General features: G+C 37.2%; 4 protein-coding genes and 3 non-coding genes across 7 annotated transcripts; 3 read left to right on the top strand and 4 right to left on the bottom strand.

Annotated features, from left to right (window-relative positions):
* Nucleotides 1-811: 811 nt before the first annotated feature.
* On the bottom strand, nucleotides 812-890 carry K04B12.5. Its single transcript, NR_051903.1, has one exon. It is a non-coding gene; the product is annotated as an Unclassified non-coding RNA K04B12.5 (non-coding RNA).
* A 3,863-nt stretch (nucleotides 891-4,753) lies between these two features.
* plx-2 (Plexin-2) lies at nucleotides 4,754-11,790 on the top strand. The gene is made up of 15 exons (NM_001377900.1): nucleotides 4,754-4,913; nucleotides 5,048-5,175; nucleotides 5,221-5,697; nucleotides 5,746-6,004; nucleotides 6,049-6,213; nucleotides 6,422-6,556; nucleotides 6,610-6,744; nucleotides 6,789-7,446; nucleotides 7,509-7,663; nucleotides 7,713-9,629; nucleotides 10,251-10,407; nucleotides 10,456-10,626; nucleotides 10,676-11,142; nucleotides 11,192-11,371; nucleotides 11,417-11,790. Exons 1-15 carry the CDS (start codon nucleotides 4,764-4,766, stop codon nucleotides 11,618-11,620), a joined length of 5,358 nt encoding a protein of 1,785 aa, NP_001364609.1. The 5' UTR covers nucleotides 4,754-4,763; the 3' UTR covers nucleotides 11,621-11,790.
* A 4,379-nt stretch (nucleotides 11,791-16,169) lies between these two features.
* Nucleotides 16,170-17,443, top strand: exl-1 (Chloride intracellular channel exl-1). Its single transcript, NM_064599.5, has 3 exons — nucleotides 16,170-16,246; nucleotides 16,437-16,741; nucleotides 17,061-17,443. The coding sequence occupies exons 1-3, from the start codon at nucleotides 16,180-16,182 to the stop codon at nucleotides 17,403-17,405; spliced, it is 717 nt and encodes a 238-aa protein (NP_497000.1). The 5' UTR covers nucleotides 16,170-16,179; the 3' UTR covers nucleotides 17,406-17,443.
* Nucleotides 17,427-18,550, bottom strand: dsb-2 (Double-Strand Break factor). The gene is made up of 5 exons (NM_001383993.2): nucleotides 18,481-18,550; nucleotides 18,319-18,437; nucleotides 17,883-18,264; nucleotides 17,649-17,840; nucleotides 17,427-17,600 (listed from the first exon to the last, which is right to left on the bottom strand). The coding sequence occupies exons 1-5, from the start codon at nucleotides 18,541-18,543 to the stop codon at nucleotides 17,514-17,516; spliced, it is 843 nt and encodes a 280-aa protein (NP_001370265.1). The 5' UTR covers nucleotides 18,544-18,550; the 3' UTR covers nucleotides 17,427-17,513.
* Nucleotides 18,551-18,802: 252 nt separating this feature from the next.
* On the bottom strand, nucleotides 18,803-21,033 carry F26H11.4 (ULP_PROTEASE domain-containing protein). The gene is made up of 7 exons (NM_064598.7): nucleotides 20,860-21,033; nucleotides 20,540-20,813; nucleotides 20,160-20,387; nucleotides 19,733-19,932; nucleotides 19,232-19,685; nucleotides 19,088-19,179; nucleotides 18,803-19,046 (listed from the first exon to the last, which is right to left on the bottom strand). The coding sequence occupies exons 1-7, from the start codon at nucleotides 20,892-20,894 to the stop codon at nucleotides 18,836-18,838; spliced, it is 1,494 nt and encodes a 497-aa protein (NP_496999.2). The 5' UTR covers nucleotides 20,895-21,033; the 3' UTR covers nucleotides 18,803-18,835.
* Nucleotides 20,077-20,140, bottom strand: F26H11.10. The gene has a single exon (NR_051901.1). It is a non-coding gene; the product is annotated as an Unclassified non-coding RNA F26H11.10 (non-coding RNA).
* On the top strand, nucleotides 20,077-20,140 carry F26H11.9. Its single transcript, NR_051902.1, has one exon. It is a non-coding gene; the product is annotated as an Unclassified non-coding RNA F26H11.9 (non-coding RNA).
* Nucleotides 21,034-21,280: the final 247 nt, after the last annotated feature.

Raw genomic sequence — 21,280 nt, 5'->3', positions numbered from 1 at the left:
CCTGTGCTTATCCGAGTTTACATGGATATTTATACCGGGCATCCGGCAAGTTGCACATCAGACATTTATATTTCCTTAAGGTACCGTATATTTTCAATAAGTATTACAACCGCTGTTTTACTTTGAAAGGTTATATATGAAAGGTTTAAACCGAACCAATAAATATTAAGCTAAAAGCTGTAAAATGTAAACTAACAAATACATTGTTAGTTAACAAGTTTTTTAATACAAGTTGTCAAAGTTGAACAGTACTAATTGAGCAGTAAATTACTAATAGAAGAAATACGGTACTTAATTTTACGAGGTTCCACGTACTTTCGTAAAGATAAATGACAACTCAAATGTTAGAAAAAATTACCAAAACGATTTTGACATCGGTCATCTAAAACTGATTTAATTATTTTCTAAACTTCGATTCACTATAGTTTAATGAGCCCTCTCTAGATATGCATCTAAAAAATTCAAATCGGTCTAACCTCTACTGTACTTAACCTTGACGGCCCATTCATCAACCTAGCTGTCTTATTTATATCTGCTCTTTGCATTTTTATGTTTACGACCACCCCTTAGCACTACTCCTCTCACCTTTCACCTAACCTCTAAATGTGTCCCTTTTGTGTCAATTGCGTAATCCGCATCTCATAATTTATGTATTCAAGCCTATCCTTCTTCTCGTCCTCGCCAAGTCGCCGCTTTCCCCTTCATGCCCATTCATTTTTCTAATGTTTCAGATGAACTTGTCACCTACAGAACATGCTTACCAGTTACCTTTTCAAAGTATTTTTTTTATTTTGTACGGGTCTTTCTCGTATCTCAGATTAATTTTTAAATTACCTTCCTCTCAGAAGTACTACGGAAAATTTTTTGAAAATTTTTTTCACACCCATCACCGGCCGTTTTCCCGTATTGCGGATCAAATTTCAAATCGCAATTAAAGAAATGGTTGTGTCAATGTCTAAGTCTCTGCACATCATCATCATCAGAAGGCACTTCCTGTCCTTCATGCTTCCATGACTTTTTGATGTTCCCTAATGAGTATTGTGCCTCACCCGCTTTCCTGCCCCCATGGCTTCCACCCGTCGCTTCAAATTTAATTCCCATTTCGAGTTTGGTATTCACTTTAGCCAGTTTGATATTAATCTCAACAGAAGCATCGAACACTTTTTTTCAAAATTTATTATAACCTAGTTGAATTTTTCATCAGTTTTCATCTCTGCCATGTTTATCTGTTCTGAAATCAATAAGATTTGTAATTGAAAGGCCTATACTTTTACAATTCTATATTCACTGTTGTAATTCAATATCCGAATCAATATCCGAATGAAGTAACTGTCAAATGTGATAAAAAATTAGTCCATACCTTATGGGCATGGAATATAGAATTAAAAGTTCGACAGATCCGGATTACAGTATTTCCTCGGAGAAAGAAACTGAAATCTTTTGTATTCAAACATTTATTACCAATCGTAGTCATTTTCTTATTGATTCTGGAATCACTTTAGAAATACGATTTTAGTTATGTAATTTTAGAATTATACCCACTGAAATTCTTTTTCTACATCTTCAAAGATCCAGCGAGAATTGTAGGATTTTGCATACAGCGCATACTCGGGATTTGAAGTCTCTAAAATATAACTTCACCAGAAAGCTTTCCTTACTTTCGCAACAATGACTATAGGAATTAATGAAAGTCTCTCTAAATCCCCCCTCCCTTTTTTTCAATTTACTCAGAAATACTCTTACCGAATAAAAAAAGAAAAAGAAACAAAACGCCGGGCGGGAAACGGTTAATTGAATTTTTCTTCTTATCCCCCGGAGAGCATGAAATACTCACTTTTTGACTTTTCTCCTCTTGTCTTTTTTTCCTTTTTTGCTTTTTTTCCCATTTAGATCACCATGTTTCAAGACCACTACTGGTCTGGTTGTAAACTGTGCAAACTTGCGACTACAAACCTTTTGCTCACATTTACCATCGTCGTACTCAACGCGTACAACGCAGTAAAGTGATTCATCATCATTTTCTTTTCATCATCGTTCGCATTTTTTCTCACTCTACGAAGTTTCCAAGATGAACATTTTCTACTGTTTTGCTCGATCATGTTTCTAACAACATTTGAGTTTCTGAAAGTTATTTAATATTTTCTCACATCTTAATTTCAAAAACTATAAGGGTAGCTCTTAATCTCCGCCCACGAAAAAGGCGTTAACTTAAATGCCTGGACAATTAAAATTGTTTAACAGGTTGTGAATAAACAATTCAAATCAAAATTAAATTATCATTTACGACCAACATTCTGTCGAAAGTCAATGTTTAGAAACTGGGCAGCTGTCTCTATACTAGTTCCCTGTTCCATTCTCTGTTATATCCAGCTATTTGCATATATATACGGTCCTCTTCTCATTGTCCCCATCTTTTTCCGAGTTATTCAGTAGTGCTCTTTATGTGCTCACACACACTCATAACCAATTATCCTATTGTTCCCCCGGTTTTGAGCGGAAATTTACGGGTGTCATCATCATCATTATAGTAGGATATATTATTTTAGTGTTTTTTTTTAGTCTTTGAAATTTTTGAAACCCAGTCAAATTTCCTAACTTTGAAATATACGTGTTTACCATAGCGAATTTGCATAATTCATTCTGACCACACATGATATTTATGGCATATACACATGTATACATTCATGAAAGTATTACACCACTTGATTGCCCAATAGAAAGTGTTAATCTAATCATAAAAACTTTATACTTTATAGGTACGAGATAGCTGGCAACAATAATTTTTCAATCTCATCGAATTAGAATTGTAATGTCCTAACAAAGCAAACTTGTAAGGCAAAATCTGGTTTGATTACAAAAATAGTGCTGAATCTGCCAATTTCACTATGCAGAAATAAAGTTTTTTGAAAAGTTACAGTCAGAAAATAGCAGTTACTCAGTTTGCAATAAGGCTGTGCGGCTGGTAGAAAAATTACAAAGAATCGAAAGTTACCGAAAGACAAAACTAATTTTTAAAAAATTTAAACAACGCTACTAGGTTCCAGACACGATGTTTATAAGGGAACTCCGGCAATTGAGCAAAACCTTCCTATGTACATGTGTTCTTAGTTCTTCTTGAAACTCTCATGTTAATAGGTTCACAACCTACTTAACCCCTAGAACACGCTCTGTTTGTTTTTGACACCGTCTTCCGTTGTCTCTTGCGCTCCGCCGTCATCACCTGCCACGCAGCTCATTAACTCATTAACTCATAAGCTTGTGCCTTGTCTTGGCTTAGCTGTATATATATACGCTTCCTTAGTCTATATAGAACACCTACTAATGATCCTAATGTGCATGCATTTTTATTTTTGTACCAGTCGGCAGTTTTTCAAGATATAATCCAAATTATTTCAATTATTTGAATTTTTGTGAAATTTTAGTCTAGACCCATATGGCCCAAAACTGCCAAATGTTGTGTAAAGGCGTTCTGAAATATTAGCACTAAAGGAGTTTTTTTTTAAATGAAATCCCACTGCCCCACAAATAACCATCACTATTTCAATAATCAATACTATAAACTTTACACACTCTGTTCCGGAGTCCTCACCATGTGATCGATTAGAATCAAACTCATTAATCATTTTCTTTGACATAATTCGCGGGTTGCTCTCTACCCGACTTTTCGCAAATACAAACTGAACATCTGTCTGCCGAGTTAGTGATCATTAATGAATATTTATCTAGTTTCAGATTTTTTCGTATGTACATACATATTTCTATTTCATTTTCCCCCAACCCGGCTTACCCAGTCCCTCCGGATCCTCCTGACACATTTCCCCTTGTCCGTCCATCTATTTTCATTGTCCATCCCATTTTTTGCTCTTTTTTGCTTGTGCTCTTTTTCATATCTTCTTTTGCTTCTCAGTTTCATGTTCCATTTTTGGTTTGGACCCTATAGGACCGAAAACTCATTTGGGGATTACATTTATGTCATTTTTACTCATTTCCCCTCATTTTACGTTTCCGTTTCTTTTTAAAATATTACATGTTTCTCTACGGACCTCCAAAAGGCTACGGCTTCTATTCAAAAAATATAACTGCCTGCCTGCCTACAAGGTGATCTATGCCTTATACAACTAGAACTACAAAAATTTTGGTCACTACTAGTTAATTCTGAATTTGGTTCAAACAATCTATAAAATGAGAAATTTATAAATTGTATTTACTAATCCAAATGTACTTCTTCAAAACGTAACAAACAAATGACCATTTTGTAAATGTCTGCACAAAAAATGTCTAACCGATTCGCTTCATCGACGACCATCGGTTCACTTTTTTTCGTTTGATTGATCATGATGGAAATGGTCAGTCAAGTATTGTATTGCATTACAATTAAACATTGAATTCGTTCACGTTTCAAGTGATTTATAGGTTATGTGGTTATTGAAGAATGGGGAGACATTGGACACAGGTATTTCCTTATGTTGGAAAAATTTATTACATTTTTTTTTGGAATGAATTAACCTAGTTTTTGCATTTTTGGTTTTTCATGAAAATTTTTAATCAAAATACTATTGAGGTTAGTAAATTCTTTTTTGGTGTCACGTTTTATTACTTCGATGAGTTGGTAGAAGTTAGGAGTTAATCGCCTTTTAGTCAAACATGCAGGCATATTAGTACCTTTATTTTCAAATTTCTGAATTGGCTAAACTTCTTTTAAATTTCTCTATTACTTTTTTTCTGAAATGATCATAAATCTTCTTATTTTCAGAAATGCGATTATGCTCCCCGAATCGGTGTTTCTTCTCCTAATCAGCCATTTTCTGCGGGCGGTAACCCAGCCGCCCTTTGAAACAGAAGGCGTGAAACAAAAATTATTTCATTTTTCTGGACACATTGACGACTTTATTGTCTCGAGGGACCAACAAACGGTAGGACATCTCACAATTTCGAGAATTTTGAGAAAACTATCATTTTTGAAAGCTAGGCACGCCCTCATTTCTGCCTGCCTAATAAGCCTAAGCAGAAGCCTATAGTTGGTACCTGAGTAATTTTAATCTTTCAGATCTACGTGGCATCTCTCAACCGACTAACATCTTTATCAATTTCTAATTTTTCAATACAACATGAGGTTTCACTCGGTCCGGTTCAAGATTCTCCTTGGTGCTCTGCAGATGGAAAATCTTGCTTAAAGCTAGTTAATCAACATCACGTCTTTATCCAAATTATTATTTTCAGAGACAATCGCCCCTTCCCAACAGATGTTCGCACAAAAATCCTACAAATCCTTCCCACAAATCAAATTCTTCAGTGTGGTTCTGTAAAGCTCGGGTCATGCTCCACGTTCAATTCGAAGTTATCTCTCATCACTGAATCCACTATCGCAGTTGCCGCGAATTCTCCAGACGCGTCCACAGTATCGAAAATCATCGATAATCGTTTAATTGTTGCGGCAAGTGCAACGAAAGAATCTCCGTATCGAGACCCGTTTCCAGCGGTTGCAATTCGAAACTTGCCCGGTCTGAATGTTGAGAATGCCGGTGATCTGGAAGGAGAAGCTGCAGTTTTCCTGAGAGCAGCTTACAAGAATGCATTCAAGTTTTTGTACACCTTTACGCATCAACATTTTGTGTTTGTGGTCGCCATGGTCACACCAAGAGAGTCAAGATTACCTATGACAACCAGGTTGATACGATTCTGCCGAAATGACACAAAGTAGGTGTTTAGGCCAAAAATTAGCAAAAGTTATATCCCTATTTTCAGATTTGAATCCTACTCTGAAATCGAACTTCAATGCCGCGGAGAGGACAATACCAACTATCCATTTCTGAACGCAATCATTCAATCCTACGACAAGCTGATCGCATCGTTCTCAACATCATCCACATCTCCAAAAAGTTCCATTTGTGTATTTTCGATGCAAAAAGTGAAGCTGACTTTTTGGTACAATGTGGATAGGTGTAGAAGTGGTACTGATTCGATTAGACTACCTCATATCGGGAGAGATACAAAATGTGTTAATGCAAGTTTTAGGTTTTTCAATGAAGAAATTATTTCGCTTTTCAGAAAGCCCACATACCCCTCGACGAAGATAGCTGTGAGCTCGGTGTTGGTGGATCAATTGAACTTGTTGAGATGTCCACAAAAGACATTATGGGAAAGGTGACGTCATTGATGGCTGTAGATCAAAAAGCAATTTTCGCGGGAACAACAACTTCGCAGATTGTGATGGTAAATTTTACTAAAAAAGCTAGCTAGATTCACACGACTAACTGCTTGTGATCCATCATTGTCGCTGACCCTAAACAGCATTTCGAATGACACTTTAATCTTCAAAAATGTATATGAAAACAAATGTCAATCAAATGCATATCACAAAGGGATTATTTCTTGAAATCATAGGACTGATCTTTAAAAAAACTATTACAAACAATTTTAGTTTAAATGGGACGAGCACCATTCAAACCAGTTGGAAGAGTACGGTAGAAAGGAAGTTGGAGATGGGCGAACTGGGAGCGAGGTCAGCAAAATGGTCAAATTTGGGGATTTTGTCATTGTGCAGATGCCATATGGAGTAAGTTTATTTTGAAAAAAGGGTTTCATGTAGAACAAATTTTGGTTTTTTAGATCATATTAGAAGAGCTTTCCACTTGCTCTCATCACAGCTCATGCACAGAATGCTTAGTCTCTGTAGACCCACTCTGCCAATGGTGTCATCCGACGCAATCGTGTACGACTTCAGCAAGGTGTACTAGTCCAGTTGTAAGCAAGTTTATCTTTGTTCTATTTTGGCATACACGTTTCAGACTTCTCAGTGTCCAATTGTCGATGGTGATCCGATTCCTTCAATAGTCTCCGTGAACTCCTCTACCCCTATATCCTTCAACATTCACCATCTTCCACCTCCAGTCGGTTTCACTTATAGATGCCAATTCGGAACATCAACATCATCTATCAAAGCTAACTGGACAACGACCGGAGTTTCATGCCCATCGGAAATTTTTACATCACCAAACACTTTTGAAATTTTGTTGCTAACATCAATTTCCAATAATCCAATCAGCCGTCACAACTTCACAGTTTACGATTGCTCGGGTTACGGTACATGCTCGTCCTGTATGAGCTCTGAGTACAATTGTGCCTGGTGCTCTGGATTGCACAAATGTTCGAATTCCTGTGGGGCATTGGAAAAATCAAAAGCCTGCGTGAAAATTCAACCAATGAGGCTCCCAATTGCTATCGGTTCTCAACAAGAAATCGTGCTCGAGGCGTCTAACCTGGATACTCTTGATCGAAGGCACGAACATTTTTGTAAAGTAAACGAGCAAGTGTCTCTTGCAAAGATTGCAAGCGATAGTATCCGTTGTGGCAAGATTCAGTTGACTTTGAGCAACACTACGAGTGCAAACATGGTGGTTCCGTTGAGCCTGATCACAAGGGACTCTGTAATTGATATTGCTAATGGTAAGTACCAGAGATTTGTGAATTCAGTTTACAATACATACTTTAATTGAACTGCTTTTCAGTGTCCCTTTACTCTTGCACCAACCTGGCATCTGACTGTTCCAGTTGTCTTGCTCTTTCCCCTTCACTATCATGTGGATGGTGTAATCGACAGTGCTCCCACGAGTGCCACGAGTCAAAGGCCACTGCTGTGTGTGATCCACCAAGAATCGATAAAGTAAAAATGATATGAATACGTATATATCTTGTATTTAAAAATGTTTCAGTTCGAACCAACAAGTGGGCCCATCGAAGGAGGCACAATCATCAAAATCTATGGGAATGACCTGGGCATGTCTGTAGAAGACGTTCGTGGAAAGATCTATGTCGCCGGTTCTAGATGTAATATTGTGGAGTATCATGTTTCTAACATGATTGCATGTCAAGTCGACAAAGGTGTCAGCTCGGGCCCAATCAGGATATCAGTTGGTCGGGCAACAGTTGCAGTAGCAGAATCATCGGAACTATATTCGTTTGTAAGAACATCAATATTCTCCGCTTACCCCCTGTATGGCCCAATATCTGGCGGAACTCGAATAACTCTGTACGGTCAGAACTTATCAAGTGGATCTCAAACCTCTGTGACAGTTGGTGGCATGCCGTGTCCTATTGAAAGGGTAAATTCTTCAACAGTTTTGACTTGTCTAACACCTTCTGGAACTCGAATTGGAAAATCTGCTAGAGTAGTTGTTCATGTGGATCACTCCCAGACTCAACTCGATCAACCATTTGAATATCGATCGGACCCGTCTATTAGCTCAATCTTCCCGATGACTTCTTTCAAAGCCGGCGGAAGAATTGTTTATGTTCAAGGCAACTCATTGAACACTGTTCAAACAGCAAAGCTATTCCTCATATCATCTCCAACACCTCCGTTTTATATAATATCTGATCTGGCTCCATGTCACATCATTAACTCTACATTAATGACTTGTATGACTCCAAAAATTTTGGAAACAATCACTAGAAGAGTTGAGTATACACGGCAACCTGTGGGTTTTCACATGGACAATGTCACAGCTGTAGCAAATTTGGGAAGACGAATTCAGATGGGCATCTATCCGAATCCGACGCTTTCTCCGTTCAAAGGAGTACGATATCATCAGGGAGAACAATCACTCATTCTTGAAGGACACAATCTAAATCTTGCTGCGGAGCCAAATGATTTCAAGATCTTCATTGGAAATGAGAGATGCTACGTGACACTTGTAGATGTTAGGCAATTGGTGTGCTCGGGACCGGTGAGGCAACCAAAAGCTACCGATGAAAGAGGAATTCCAATTAATGGGGATAACCCGCTGGTTACTGTAATAGTTGGATCACTTAGAATGGAGCTTGGGTTGATTGAGTATTCCGATCATGCACTCCCGTCCAGACTATCACTTTTGATTCTTGGGCTACTTCTGTTCATTGTTGTCACGTTGACTGTGATGTGCTTGGTTTTCAAGCGGAGGCGTCAAGAACGAGAGAAAGAATACCGAAAGATTCAGCTTCAAATGGAAAATCTTGAAAACAATGTTCGTAAAGAATGCAAGCAAGCATTCGCTGAACTTCAAACAAACCTAGTACTATCTCCAAAGTCTGCAAATTCTGTGAACCTTGGACCGGAACTCATCAACTTCCCGCATTTTGTGGAGAACCTGCTCTGGTCTGATAACAACCTTACATCTGCGCCGAGTTTGGCAAGGACTCTCCCAGTGACTCTTGCTCAATTTCATGCACTTCTGAGCTTCAAAGGCTTTATTTTCACTATCGTAGAAGCTGCAGAATCGGATGTCTCCATATCAACATCAGAGAAGTCAATGTTAGCAAGCCTCCTGATATCTGTGTTACTTCGAAACTTCTCTTATTGCACTGAAGTTGTTGTGGACCTTCTACGTGCCCATATCGCAAGATCGGTTCAAAATAAGCGCGCCGAGTTACTGTTTCGGAATAGTGACTCGGTGGTGGAGAAAATGTTCTCAAAGTGGATGAGCATTTGTTTGTACTCCCATTTGACTCCGCAAATGAACTCGTACTTCTATCTATATAAGGCGCTACAATATCAAACTGACAAAGGACCCGTGGACGCGGTGACCGGTGATGCGAGATATACGATTAACGAGGCCAAATTGTTAAGGGAGAGTGTGGACACAAAGACTTTGGTGAGCTTTTTTTCAAATTTTCAAATGTTCAAGGTTTTATAAAAAGTTTCACAAGTGTTTAAACTCATAGAGGTTAAAGATGATTTTTAACTTTACAATGTATCTTTTACTACGGTGATTTTTTTTACTACGCTTTGTATCTTATTATTGTATCTTACTAGATGTTTTTTACTACGAGTTCAAAACTCATTTTTATAATTTATTCCAAGTATAATTACCCAAATATAGTGAATACAAATGTCGCACTTGTAGTTTGTAGTCAAGTAGTTCTAGTAAATTTGAGTATACCCGGGTTAGTAAAATAACAACGTAGTATATAAGATGAAATAGTGAGAAAATATTTTCCTATTATTTCAAAGTTTACTAGACTACGAGAGAATCAACGGTTATTATGAACGGCTACTAAATTTTATTATCGGAAGAAACGAATTTTGGTAGAAATTCCACAAAATTGTGAATTGATGTAACAAATTTACATAGTTATTTAACCTGGATTAATCAGAAAATATATAATTCATTTTAACAACATACCTTTGTTTCAGTTTTGAAACGTTTACAGTTGATCCCACAGGAAAAGGGAAAGCAAGTCTAATTGATATGCTATTTTTGGTTAATTTTCAGAAAATTCGTGTGATTCCATTTGAAAAATGCGATGAATCAATAGATCTTGAAGTTCATGCATGCGACGCAATTTGTCAAGTCAAACAAAAAGTTGCTTCAGCTGTCTATCGTGAAACACCATATTCACAGCGACCGAGAATAACGCAGTTCGAATTGAGTGGGTCATAAATAATCCCATATGTGTCTTCAATCAGTTTTTTTTCAGAATATAAATGTCCCAAACGGGGAGATGTGAAACTGACCGATGTTTTGCCAATTGAGACGTTATCGCAGAAAAAGCTACCAGTAAAGTTGTTCACTTTGGCAGATTACGGTATCAGTGATGGCTGTACGCTGGAAATGTCTCCAGCGGTTTATACAGCGGAAAGCTATAGAAGTGAGTTAATTGAAGAAACAAAATTTGAATATAACCCTTAAAATTTCAGATTCTCTCGCAGATTCTGGACAATCTTCCTGGTCATCGTTAGATCGATGCTCTCCAATTTATTCATCTTCAAAATACTATCACCTAACAAATCCGTCATCTGGAACTATGACTTTCAAGAAGAAATCTTCAAACGACAGCAATTTGCTACCCAAATCTATTCCAGAAGTGTACCTAACAAGGTTGCTCACTTCAAAGGGAACAGTAGAAACTTATGTGGAAGACTTCCTAGAATCCGTACTATACATGCACGATTCAAGCTACCCGCCAATTTTAAAATTCTTCTTTGACATTTTGGATCGTGAAGCTTCAGTGAACGGAGTTTCTGAAAATATTTGTCAGCAATGGAAGGCTAATGGCTACGTTCTCAGAGTTTGGGCCAATTTTGTTAGAAATCCGCAGTTGGTGTTCGATGTTCCTCATTCTATTTCCATGGATGCAAACTTGAGTACAGTAGCGCAAACTATGGTGAGCGAATCACTTTTCTGTTATATTATTTTCTGACAAATAAATTCAGATGGATTGCTTCTCATTCTCTGAACCTGTTCTCGGAGCCCATTCACCGTCATCTCGACTTCTTTTTGCAAAAGACGTGGCGAGGCTCCGGCCCCTTTCAGTGGACTTATTCAAGCGAGTCAAAAATAGTCCTCCACTAGGAATGGATGAGTTGAGAACGGAGTTGGTGAACATGGCCAATGTGAGCAATTTTATGCTTAACATAATATATTAGTAAATTTTCCAGGATGTGTCCACGTGCAAAGGATCTTCCCTAGCGCTCTCCGAACTTCTGTCCTGGGTTCGAGGAAACGGAATTCGCATTTCCCAACTGTTATCCTCAAATGAGCAGTTCAGCCAACAACGTTTGCCTCAAAAACTCTCACAAGTTCTCCATGTTTGCTTGGAGACTGACAATCATATTTATTCGACAATTTCTGATTATGAATAAGCGATTACTTCAGAAAATTCTATCTCGATTCTTATACGGTTCCCCCATTTGTTTTCCCGTCAGGTATTTCTTGTCTTTCCACTATCATTATTTGATTTTTTGAATTTTGCGACTTGTGAATGAAACTTGTTGGTTCAAAATACCAGGTATTCACTGAACATCAAACAATATCCTTGTTAGGTACTTCCATCTAGGCGGTAAAACTGCCTGCCTGATCTTAAGGCGACCTCCTGCCTCTTGCCTCAATCCGCGCCTTATGCAAAGATATACGTGAACTTTTTTTTCAATTTATTAATTCGATTTTCATCAAATTAATAAATGAGAAAAGTAGAAAATTGTAAATTAACGTAAGGCCGGCGTGAGGCGGGTAAGTTTCAAGCATGTGTCCGGCCCTGACACCGCACCGGCCTACCATGGAGGGCCTACATTGTTCATTAAGGCCATTTCCCTATGGACGTCACAAATTAACGGTATTCATTGACGCGAACTAATAAAACTTTTGAACATGTTTGTCTAAGAAAAAAATTTGAGTATGCAGTGAAAAAAGAGTTTAAAAAAGAGGGATATAGAGCAACGCCCATCAATTGGCTGAAATTACACACTCTCTACTGTTTCAATCGAGGAAAAACACATTTCACACACTGGAATATTTCGTAATTTGAAAACCTTTAAATACCACATTTTTTGTAACAAATTTCATAGTAAATTATAATTTTTCAATTGAAACTTCAAAAAAAAAAATTTCATAATTTCATCTCTACCTCTCTAAGCCTCCCCTTTAAATTCTCGCCTCTTCTTTTTCCATCACCCCTTGAGAGAACCTGGACCATTGAAATTGGAAGAGATGAAAAAGAAAAACTCTCGCCGAAAAAAATGAGGAGCAAAGTGCCCACACTTTGTATGCTGCTCCCTCACGAAAGAATAAGCACAAGTATCGATTACACTCATTATTAATTTTTTGTTGAGAAATTGGTTTTTGTATATAAACACGTGTACTTTTGGTAAAATAATCTTATAATAATTTATGAACCAAGGAACAATTTGTTTTTTTTAGAAAAATTACAAATGTTTTGACCATTTTCAATTACAACTTTATTTAAATTTTTTAATTAAACTTTCGCAAAAGATTAACGATATTTAAGTTTGCTGTAAAAACATCACACTTTTGACAAACTTTCGAAAACTTTATCCCGAAAACCTTTCCCAGAAAATCTTTTTTCAGTTGGCCTGTCTTATTTTTTGCACAGAAAAACCGAAAATACGCTTAAGGTGGAGTAGTGCCAGCGGTTAATTTTAATGACCAAATATCACATTAAAACCTTTTTTATAAAAAAAAAAAACAAAACAAATAAAATATGCATGGGCGGCAATCGCCGTTCGGCAAATTCGGCAAAACGTCAAATTGCCGCTTTGCCGATTTGCTAGGAATGTTCATTTTCGGCTAATTGCTGATATCAATTTGAGGGGACTTTCTATAAGACGGAAACACTTACAACTGCCTTTTGAAACTTTTTTCAAGTTTTCTTTAATATTTTCATTCAATTTTCTTGCTTTTCAAAATAGATGTAGAAACATACAAAGGGTGCGTCAAATTTTCCGATTAAAATTGAAATTGTGAAACTTTCAGAAATAATGTGAAAAAGCACAATTTGCCAAAAATGTTCAAATTGCCGGTTTGCAGATATGCCGGAAATTCTCAGTTACGGCAAATTGCCGAAATTGAGTAACTGCCATTTTTGAAACAGATGTATTCTATTTGCTCATTTTGGCACCATAGGAGTGGTTTTTGACAATTTCGCCACTGGCGCTACTCCACCTTTGAATCTGTGACTAAAAAAATATATTAACTTTCATCCGGAACTGCCGATTTTTAACATGGTAGGAATGTTTTAATGCATAACTATCCTTTTCATTAACACCCAACAAAACTGCATTCCACACCTTCACAACATTTTATTCGAAGTCATCAAACTATCTTCTGGAATTGTAAAGAAGGCATCGTTAGATTTTATCACTCCGCTATTGCCAATCCTCAGGTTTCTCTCAGTTATTAAAACCTTTTTCTCTCTATGCCATTCTCCCTCTCTCCGGTTGTTTGATCACTTGTTTATCACATTCATATGATTCCTGGAGAGTAAAGCATCGAACATAAAGCATCGAACAATAACTCCGAGTTCCCTTTTTCCCATTTCCAAACCTATCAATCATTATTTCATTCCACCCAAAAGCGCGAATTATAGACTAAAGAATTCCATGAATATTTATTTACTTGCCACAAACATACTTTAATTTTTTGAAAATTCAATCATTTTTTGGTGGAAAATCATCAAATATGTATAAGCATTGAGTTGTGGTGCAGAAATTTTCATTTTGTGTTCCCACGCACTCCGAAATTATATTGTTTGGCATTTTAGTTCAAACACACTTTTTCCGCTTATCACTGACCACTTATCACACCCTTTTTTAGACGCTTTTCTGTTCCATTTTTGACTCTAAACCCACATAATTTCATTTCTTGGTTTTTTGTGTCAATGGAGAAAAACTACCAATACTTTTATTTTTAGAAAACAAATTTTCTTTTTTTTCATGATAGATTCGTTGTTCTTGAGATTTTTGCGTTAAAATCTTGTTATGTGGTCTCGACATGATAAATTAGGGCAAATACTGTTTTACTACTTGATCTTTTACTACGTATCTCTTTTACTACGACATTCCTTTTACTACGGAATCTCTTTTACTACGAATTCCGCATTTAGATCTTTTACTACAATTGGCTCTTTTACTACGTGTTCTCTTTTACTACGGAAAATACTTTTTTACTACCTCATCTTTTACTACGTGGATGTTTTACTACGTTTTACTCTTTTGCTACGGACGTATTTTTACTACGTGGAGGGATACTGTTGGGTTACTGTAGTGGTATTGTATAAGTAACAGAAAAATTTTTACTACAATGGCAGGGATTATATTTTGTTTCGTATCTTTTACTACGAATTAAAAATTAATTTTTATAGGATAGTCTAGATATAAACAAATCTATGAATATTTTAAAAAAATATATAGGTCACAATTGTAGTTTGTGCACAAGTAGTTCTAGTAAATTTCAGTTTTTTATTTTTTGGATACTGAGATGGAGTTATTGGAGGGATCCTGTTGGATTACTGTAGTGATACTGTGGGAGTAATTAACTTTTTTCGCGTTACCAACAAATTAGTTCCCTACCGGTTGATTTATAAGTTTTTGAAATGTAATAAAAAACTTGCGGGTTCGGTCAGTTATACGCCAGATGTTTGAAATTTTGACTTCAACTGAAATTTTGATCAAAAACTTTAAATTTGCAAAAACTTTTGATCAAAAACTTGAAAAATGTTTTTTTCTGGATTGATCAAATCTTGTATAGAATAAGCAATTTATTGTTTTTCATAGTGAATAAATTTCTAGAAATTTAAAAAAAACTATAATACATAATCTGAAAACTGTTACTTATACAATACCACTACAGTAACCCAACAGTATCCCTCCACGTAGTAAAAATACGTCCGTAGCAAAAGAGTAAAACGTAGTAAAACATCCACGTAGTAAAAGATGAGGTAGTAAAAAAGTATTTTCCGTAGTAAAAGAGAACACGTAGTAAAAGAGCCAATTGTAGTAAAAGATCTAAATGCGGAATTCGTAGTAAAAGAGATACCGTAGTAAAAGAAATGTCGTAGTAAAAGAGATACGTAGTAAAAGATCAAGTAGTAAAACAGTATTTGCCATAAATTAGTGTTTAATGCAAAAGGGGCGTGCGCCTTTAAAGAATACTGTAATTTCAAATCTTCGTTTCTGCTGAATTTTCATGAATTTTTCATAGTTTTTCTCATTTCATTTCATCTTAGTTTTGTAATTAATTTTTTTTTCGAAAAACTATGAGAAATCTGAATGCTCTGAATGCTTGCATGTATCAATTGATTATTCGTATGCTTATCATTTTCTTTTTCTCTTTAATTTTCCTCCAAATCTCCTTGAGAGAAAATAAATAAATAAATAAATAAAATTCATGAAAATTTCGCAGCAACGGAAATTTGAAATTACAGTACTCTTTAAAGGCACATGCCTAAAATGCGTTACGATGCCCCGACACGACAATTTTTAAAGCATTTTTAAATGTTTTATTGATTTTTCATACTTTTCTGAACATTCCTTTTTTCTCAATTTCCTTTTGAAAATTCGAAAACGAAATTATTTCGAATTTTTTTAATCAAAAAATCTGAAAAAAAAATCAAATAACCGGCAATTATAGAAAACTTAGTCTTTTTCCCAAAATTTCTTCTGCGTCCTCTATCCTCTTCGTACTTTTTCCAAGATTTTCCCAAGTTACACGAAGAAAATTAAAAGAGAATTCAAAATTCTACAAAAAATTTAAAATTCAATTAAAAAAATTTAATGTTCTCATTTTTTCACGCGACCCTCCAATATCCTCCCACTTGTTCCACTTTCCACGTCATCCTCAAGCAAATTAGTTTTCCAATATTCCTTAACTTTCTTCAAATAGCTTCACACATTTCAGTCAATAGAGAATGCCCACTTTTTCGCTGTGGCTGCCAGCGGGCTCTAATAATGTACACCCGTGCGGTGATCCGTATGGTAAGTATCAAACGTTTTCAGATATTTTCGCAGACTTCGCCAGTTTTTTTTCTGTTTTCCCGTGGTTTTTTAATCAAAAACCAAAGAAAACGAAACAAAAACGATAAAAATGCTTTAAAATGTTTGAATTTTCAAGTTTGCCGCCAAAACCAAACGAACCGTTGGAGCGCGATTGTAATTCGATTTTCAGCTCACCACCTATTCATGCGTTGTCTGTACCACGCAAAACACGATCCAACGATGAAATTCGATGTGAAAACCACAAATGTGAACAAGACAAGTCAAGAGTTCAAAAACACTGGACTCCGTCGTATGCCTGGAATTAGTGCTGAAGAGAGCGGAGAGACGCAGACATTCGAGACGGAGGACGATATTTTGGACTTTTTGGAGTACTTGAAGCCCGAGAGAGGTGATGATGAAGAAGCGGAGAATGCCACGTGTGATTTGTTCCGACAATTCGCCAGATTCGTGAAGGATGTCGAGCATAGGGATACGGTAAAGGGCTAATGTTTTAAAAAAGACTTCCTGATTCCGAATATCTAAATATGATTAGCTTGAAATCGTGAATTTATGCATCCAAGAGACTTAAACGCGCGTCGTTTTGTGTCGATTTTCGGAGGGCAATTGACACAAAAAAAAAAATTTTCAAAAAACTCGTCGTAAAACTGAATAATCTCGTAAATCGACATGACACGGCGCGCTCCAATGTCTCTGGCGCTCGTTCTCGAAATAGTCTTGAATGCTTATCTCTTTATTCAATCTGAAATACAAAATCAGTTTGAGGAAAAGAAGAAAAATTAGAAAATTTTTTCAGGCTTTCAACACGGAACTCCTTCGTCTCGACAAGTATCTCTCCGAACAAGAAACCAAATTTCTGATCTCCGATGACGTCACGCATATTGATTGCCTGGTCCTGACGAGATTGCACTCGATCCGTGTTGCCGCAAAAATGCTGAAAAACTATGAAATTCCAGCCGATTTATCGCATGTACTCGACTATCTGAAAGCCGGTTACGCGACTGAAATGTTTCGAGTTTCGTGTCCATCCGATCAGGAAATTGTTCTTCACTGGACAGAGCTCAAGGATACGCCCCGCTTGTCGGCTAAAGACCGAGCTAAACTGGTCCGCGAAGAGCCGGTATTTTCATTTTCCGTCTGATTTTCCTAATAATCGAAGGCTCTAATAAAATGCTTCTTAAATATACTTGAAAAAAAATTTACAGATTCAAATGATACAAGTTTAAATTTTTAGAATTTTTCCAAATAATCAATCTTCTGGAACAGAATCGTGTTGCTCAAGCTGTGGTTGATGAAAACGATCAAAGAATATATCGTTTATTGGTGGTTCGGTGACCTGGAAAATTACATTCTTTCCATTGTTTTTAGACAAATATATTCTCACATCTTCCAATCCCTCTTGTTCCGCTTGTGGAATATACTGCAGTGTATTTTCTGCAGCAGCGACGGCTTTGATAAAACTTGGGTTTTCGATCATTTTCCTCAGTGCTTTTCGCATGCAATACTCATCGTCAGCCAGCAAATCGACCAAATCCTCAGTTTGAATGCATTTGTCGGCTACTTCAACGCTTAGAGACTGAAAAATAGTTTTACAGAAAACAGTATGGTACTTTCCTACTATTTGGTTCGACGAGGACTTTTTAATCGTCAATAATTGGTTGTCTGGAAATCCAGTCGGCTGGGACGGCTGGAACGCCGAATTGCACGAATCTCCAGAAAGTTCCAATTTAATGGTTGAAAAAACTCTCGGCTGAGAGGCTTGTTGAAATGAAGTATATTGATTGTAGCTGTTGTTGAACACTGCTGTAGAATCTCGACGCATTGGTGGAGGTTGGGATGAACTCGATTGTTGGGAGAATTTCACGATTGCGGTGTCCAGCAGGCATCCCAATGAATGCATGATTCTCAGAAATTGTTCGCGTTCTGTTGCGCCGAATGTCAATCGAAATCCATCGCTGGTACTTTCACTGAACATCACGTAGAGATGCCGTTCTCGGGAACTGAAAATTGATTTTTTTAAAATTTATTTAACACAAAATAATTGTTCGGCTTACAAAATTCTCGGAAACTTCTTGGAATCATAGTGTAAATCCACCATCTCTCTTCCGATTCCATTGCAGATGACTGCGAACTTTCTTTTATGTCCGTCGATAAGTATAGAGACATCGCTAGTCTGAAAAACTCAAATAAAAAAAACATATTTACGCGAAAATTACCTCTGCTTCATTTTTTTCCGCTAATTTGTAGTACATCTCAACTTTCAGGCCACGTGCACTCATTTTTTTTCTGTAAAAATTGAGATATTTATTGAAATAAACTGATCAAAAATGAATTTTTTTTAAACGAATTCCGGAGCAAATAAATTTAAACAACTACGGTAACAGCCATTTTATATGTGTGCGCGTTGCGAGACCCAGCATAAAACATCGCGCAGGTCCCTTCAATTAACTACTGTACTACACAAAATGTTTCTGTGTTTCTCGAAAATATTTTAATTTAAATAATAGTTCCTGTTTTTCTCCGAAAAATTGTTTCCCCTCAATTTCAATAATTCATTTTAAGCTACAAGTACTATTTCCGTCCTTCTGCTGAAAAAGAAGCCGATTTCGTGTCAGATTTCGAGTTGGCCGAGTTGGTCACAGTCTTTTTCTCGTCGCCCTTCTTCATTTTCACCCATTCACACTTTTTGAACGTTCGCTCCGGTTTCAAGTTTTTGGGGTGGCACTTTTTGCAGCTGTGGCTTTTGTCGTCCTCTCTCACCGGTGGTCTTGGTCGATTTTTTCTGCAAAAAATCATAAGGCTTCGGCTTAGTCTCAAGCTTACCTGGAGTAAATAAACAAGATTGGTTTCGGAGGGAAACTAAAGTTCACTTTCACACTCTCTTCTCCGAGAGACTTCAACTTTGGTTCCTCTTTCTGAAAACTTTTAAAATTCGCAAAAAATATATTGCTAGTCAATAAAGTCTACCTTCTTTTTCACCTCTTCAGACGCACTCTTGTCTTTTTCAAACATTAGGGTTCCATAAAAAGTGTTTGTACACAATCTTTTCGATGCCTGTTCAGGTACATCGGTTCCCATCTGTTTATCAACTTGCTTAAACTTTTCCAGTGTGTCAGAGTCCGGTTCACAAAACGGCAGTGTTCTTGGGCATTTCGGAAGGAGCAATGACGGATTTCCTTCAAATGCTTGCTTCAGCGGCCGATGAGCCTGAATTTGAGCCTTCGGAATGTCATCGTCACTCGGCAGTCGTGCCAACCAAAATGGGAGCTTTTCAACAAAAACCTCTCCTTTGCTACACTTGTTTTTATCACGAACAGTAATGTCGTTTTTGCTAAAATAACATTCAAGGTCCGGCATGAAATCGACAGGGTTCACTCCATAATCCGGTGGCACGTACTTTTTCGACAGCATTGCTTTAGTTCTGAAAATGTTTCACGGTAGGGATGCAGTCTGGTTTGAATAACTCACGGATTGGCGATGCCATCCGACTTTCGGCCCCATAGTTTAGCCACATTTCTCAAGAGCCCTTTTCGGTTTCGTTTTGAGCTATGCTTCCGTTGGCTCGACAAATTTTTCTGTGCTGGACCAACGCATGGCTTTGGGCCTACATTCTTCTTCCGCTCACTCAAAGGAGGTGGGGGTGGAGGACAAGGTAAAGAAGCTGCTACCTGGAAATTTAAATTTTTATAAAAGCCCAGTGTTTTTTCGTCAATTTTCTATGGAGCCTCTTGAATACGCAAGCTCTCTCACTCTCTGTCATTCTTTTCATATACTCTCGCTCGCTGCACGTTACTCACCGCACGGATGGTTTACTGGGTCTTCTGGTACTCGTATGGGTGCGTGGGTTCGAATCCCACTTCGTGCAGAAATTTTTGGCCTTTTCTAGATAGCTCACCGGTGGAATAGTGACTCCTTTCAGCGCGGATCGTCTTGCTGTGCCGTTTTTCCCCTTCTTACTGTTCTTCTTTGCTTCTTCTGAATTCTTGGGGTCTTTGCCTTCTTTCTTCTTCCTATTTGCTTCTTCTACCGGAGCGCTATTATCATCTTTTGCAACTGGTTTTTGCAATCGGTCAGCAACATTTGGAGTTGAAGCTGGCTCATGTGCTTTTTCAGCGACGTCTTCCTGAAATTTTAGTTTACCCGGTTATTTCATATTCGATTCATGTTCTCCAATTACTAAAAAAAAACTTGAATGCAATAAAGACTCTTGTGCTCCTTAAAAGCGCTCACTGTTTTTCATTTAAAACAATGTCTCTCTGCTCCTCAAAAACTCACGACAAGAGTTACATCGACCGTTGCTCCGATTCCTTCTTGTACAGTATCCACCGTTGTAGCCTCATCCTGTCGGTCATCATCGTCAGGATTATCATCAACGATATCGATGACGATCTGTCCTACAAGATCAAACATGTCACCGGATTTTTTCTTCTTCAGGACCTTGTCCGACGGGAACTTCGGCTTGAGAATTGACGGCAACTCAGTAGCCTTACTGTTAAACGGCTCAGTTGGCGCAGTTGCTGTTTTGCTTTTTGAAACTTGTTTCTGATCACTGAAAATAGAAGTTGTTTCTTCGTTCCAAGACCGCTCCGGCTTACCTATTCTTTTGAACTTTTTTCAGATCGGAATCCATTTTGTAACGAAGTGATATAAAAATTGAAATGACCAGAAGTTTCAATCTTCAAAAGATTTCATCCAACTTTATACGAATGGTCCGAAAATATATATAAATAAACTTTTGAACAAGATCACACGTCAGATTGATAGGCGGGGGGGGGGGGGGGGGAGGACAGGGAATAAAAAATTTAAGTTCAAACTTTTTTATTAATTTTTTTTGTTTTAATATAATTTTAAGACACAAAATTATCCGATTTTTCCACCAAACATACAGTACCCGGTCTCGACACGAATTACTTTTGTTAAGTACGAACGGGTGTGCGCCTTGAGAGAGTACTGTAGTTAAAACATTTAGTTTTCTGATAAACTTAATCGATTTTCTATAGTTTTTCTCACGATTTG

Source organism: Caenorhabditis elegans, chromosome II, assembly GCF_000002985.6.
Source record: "Caenorhabditis elegans chromosome II".
Classification (NCBI taxonomy): domain Eukaryota; kingdom Metazoa; phylum Nematoda; class Chromadorea; order Rhabditida; family Rhabditidae; genus Caenorhabditis; species Caenorhabditis elegans.
Note: the sequence above shows the minus strand (reverse complement) of the source record. Positions and strands in the feature narration are given on the sequence as shown.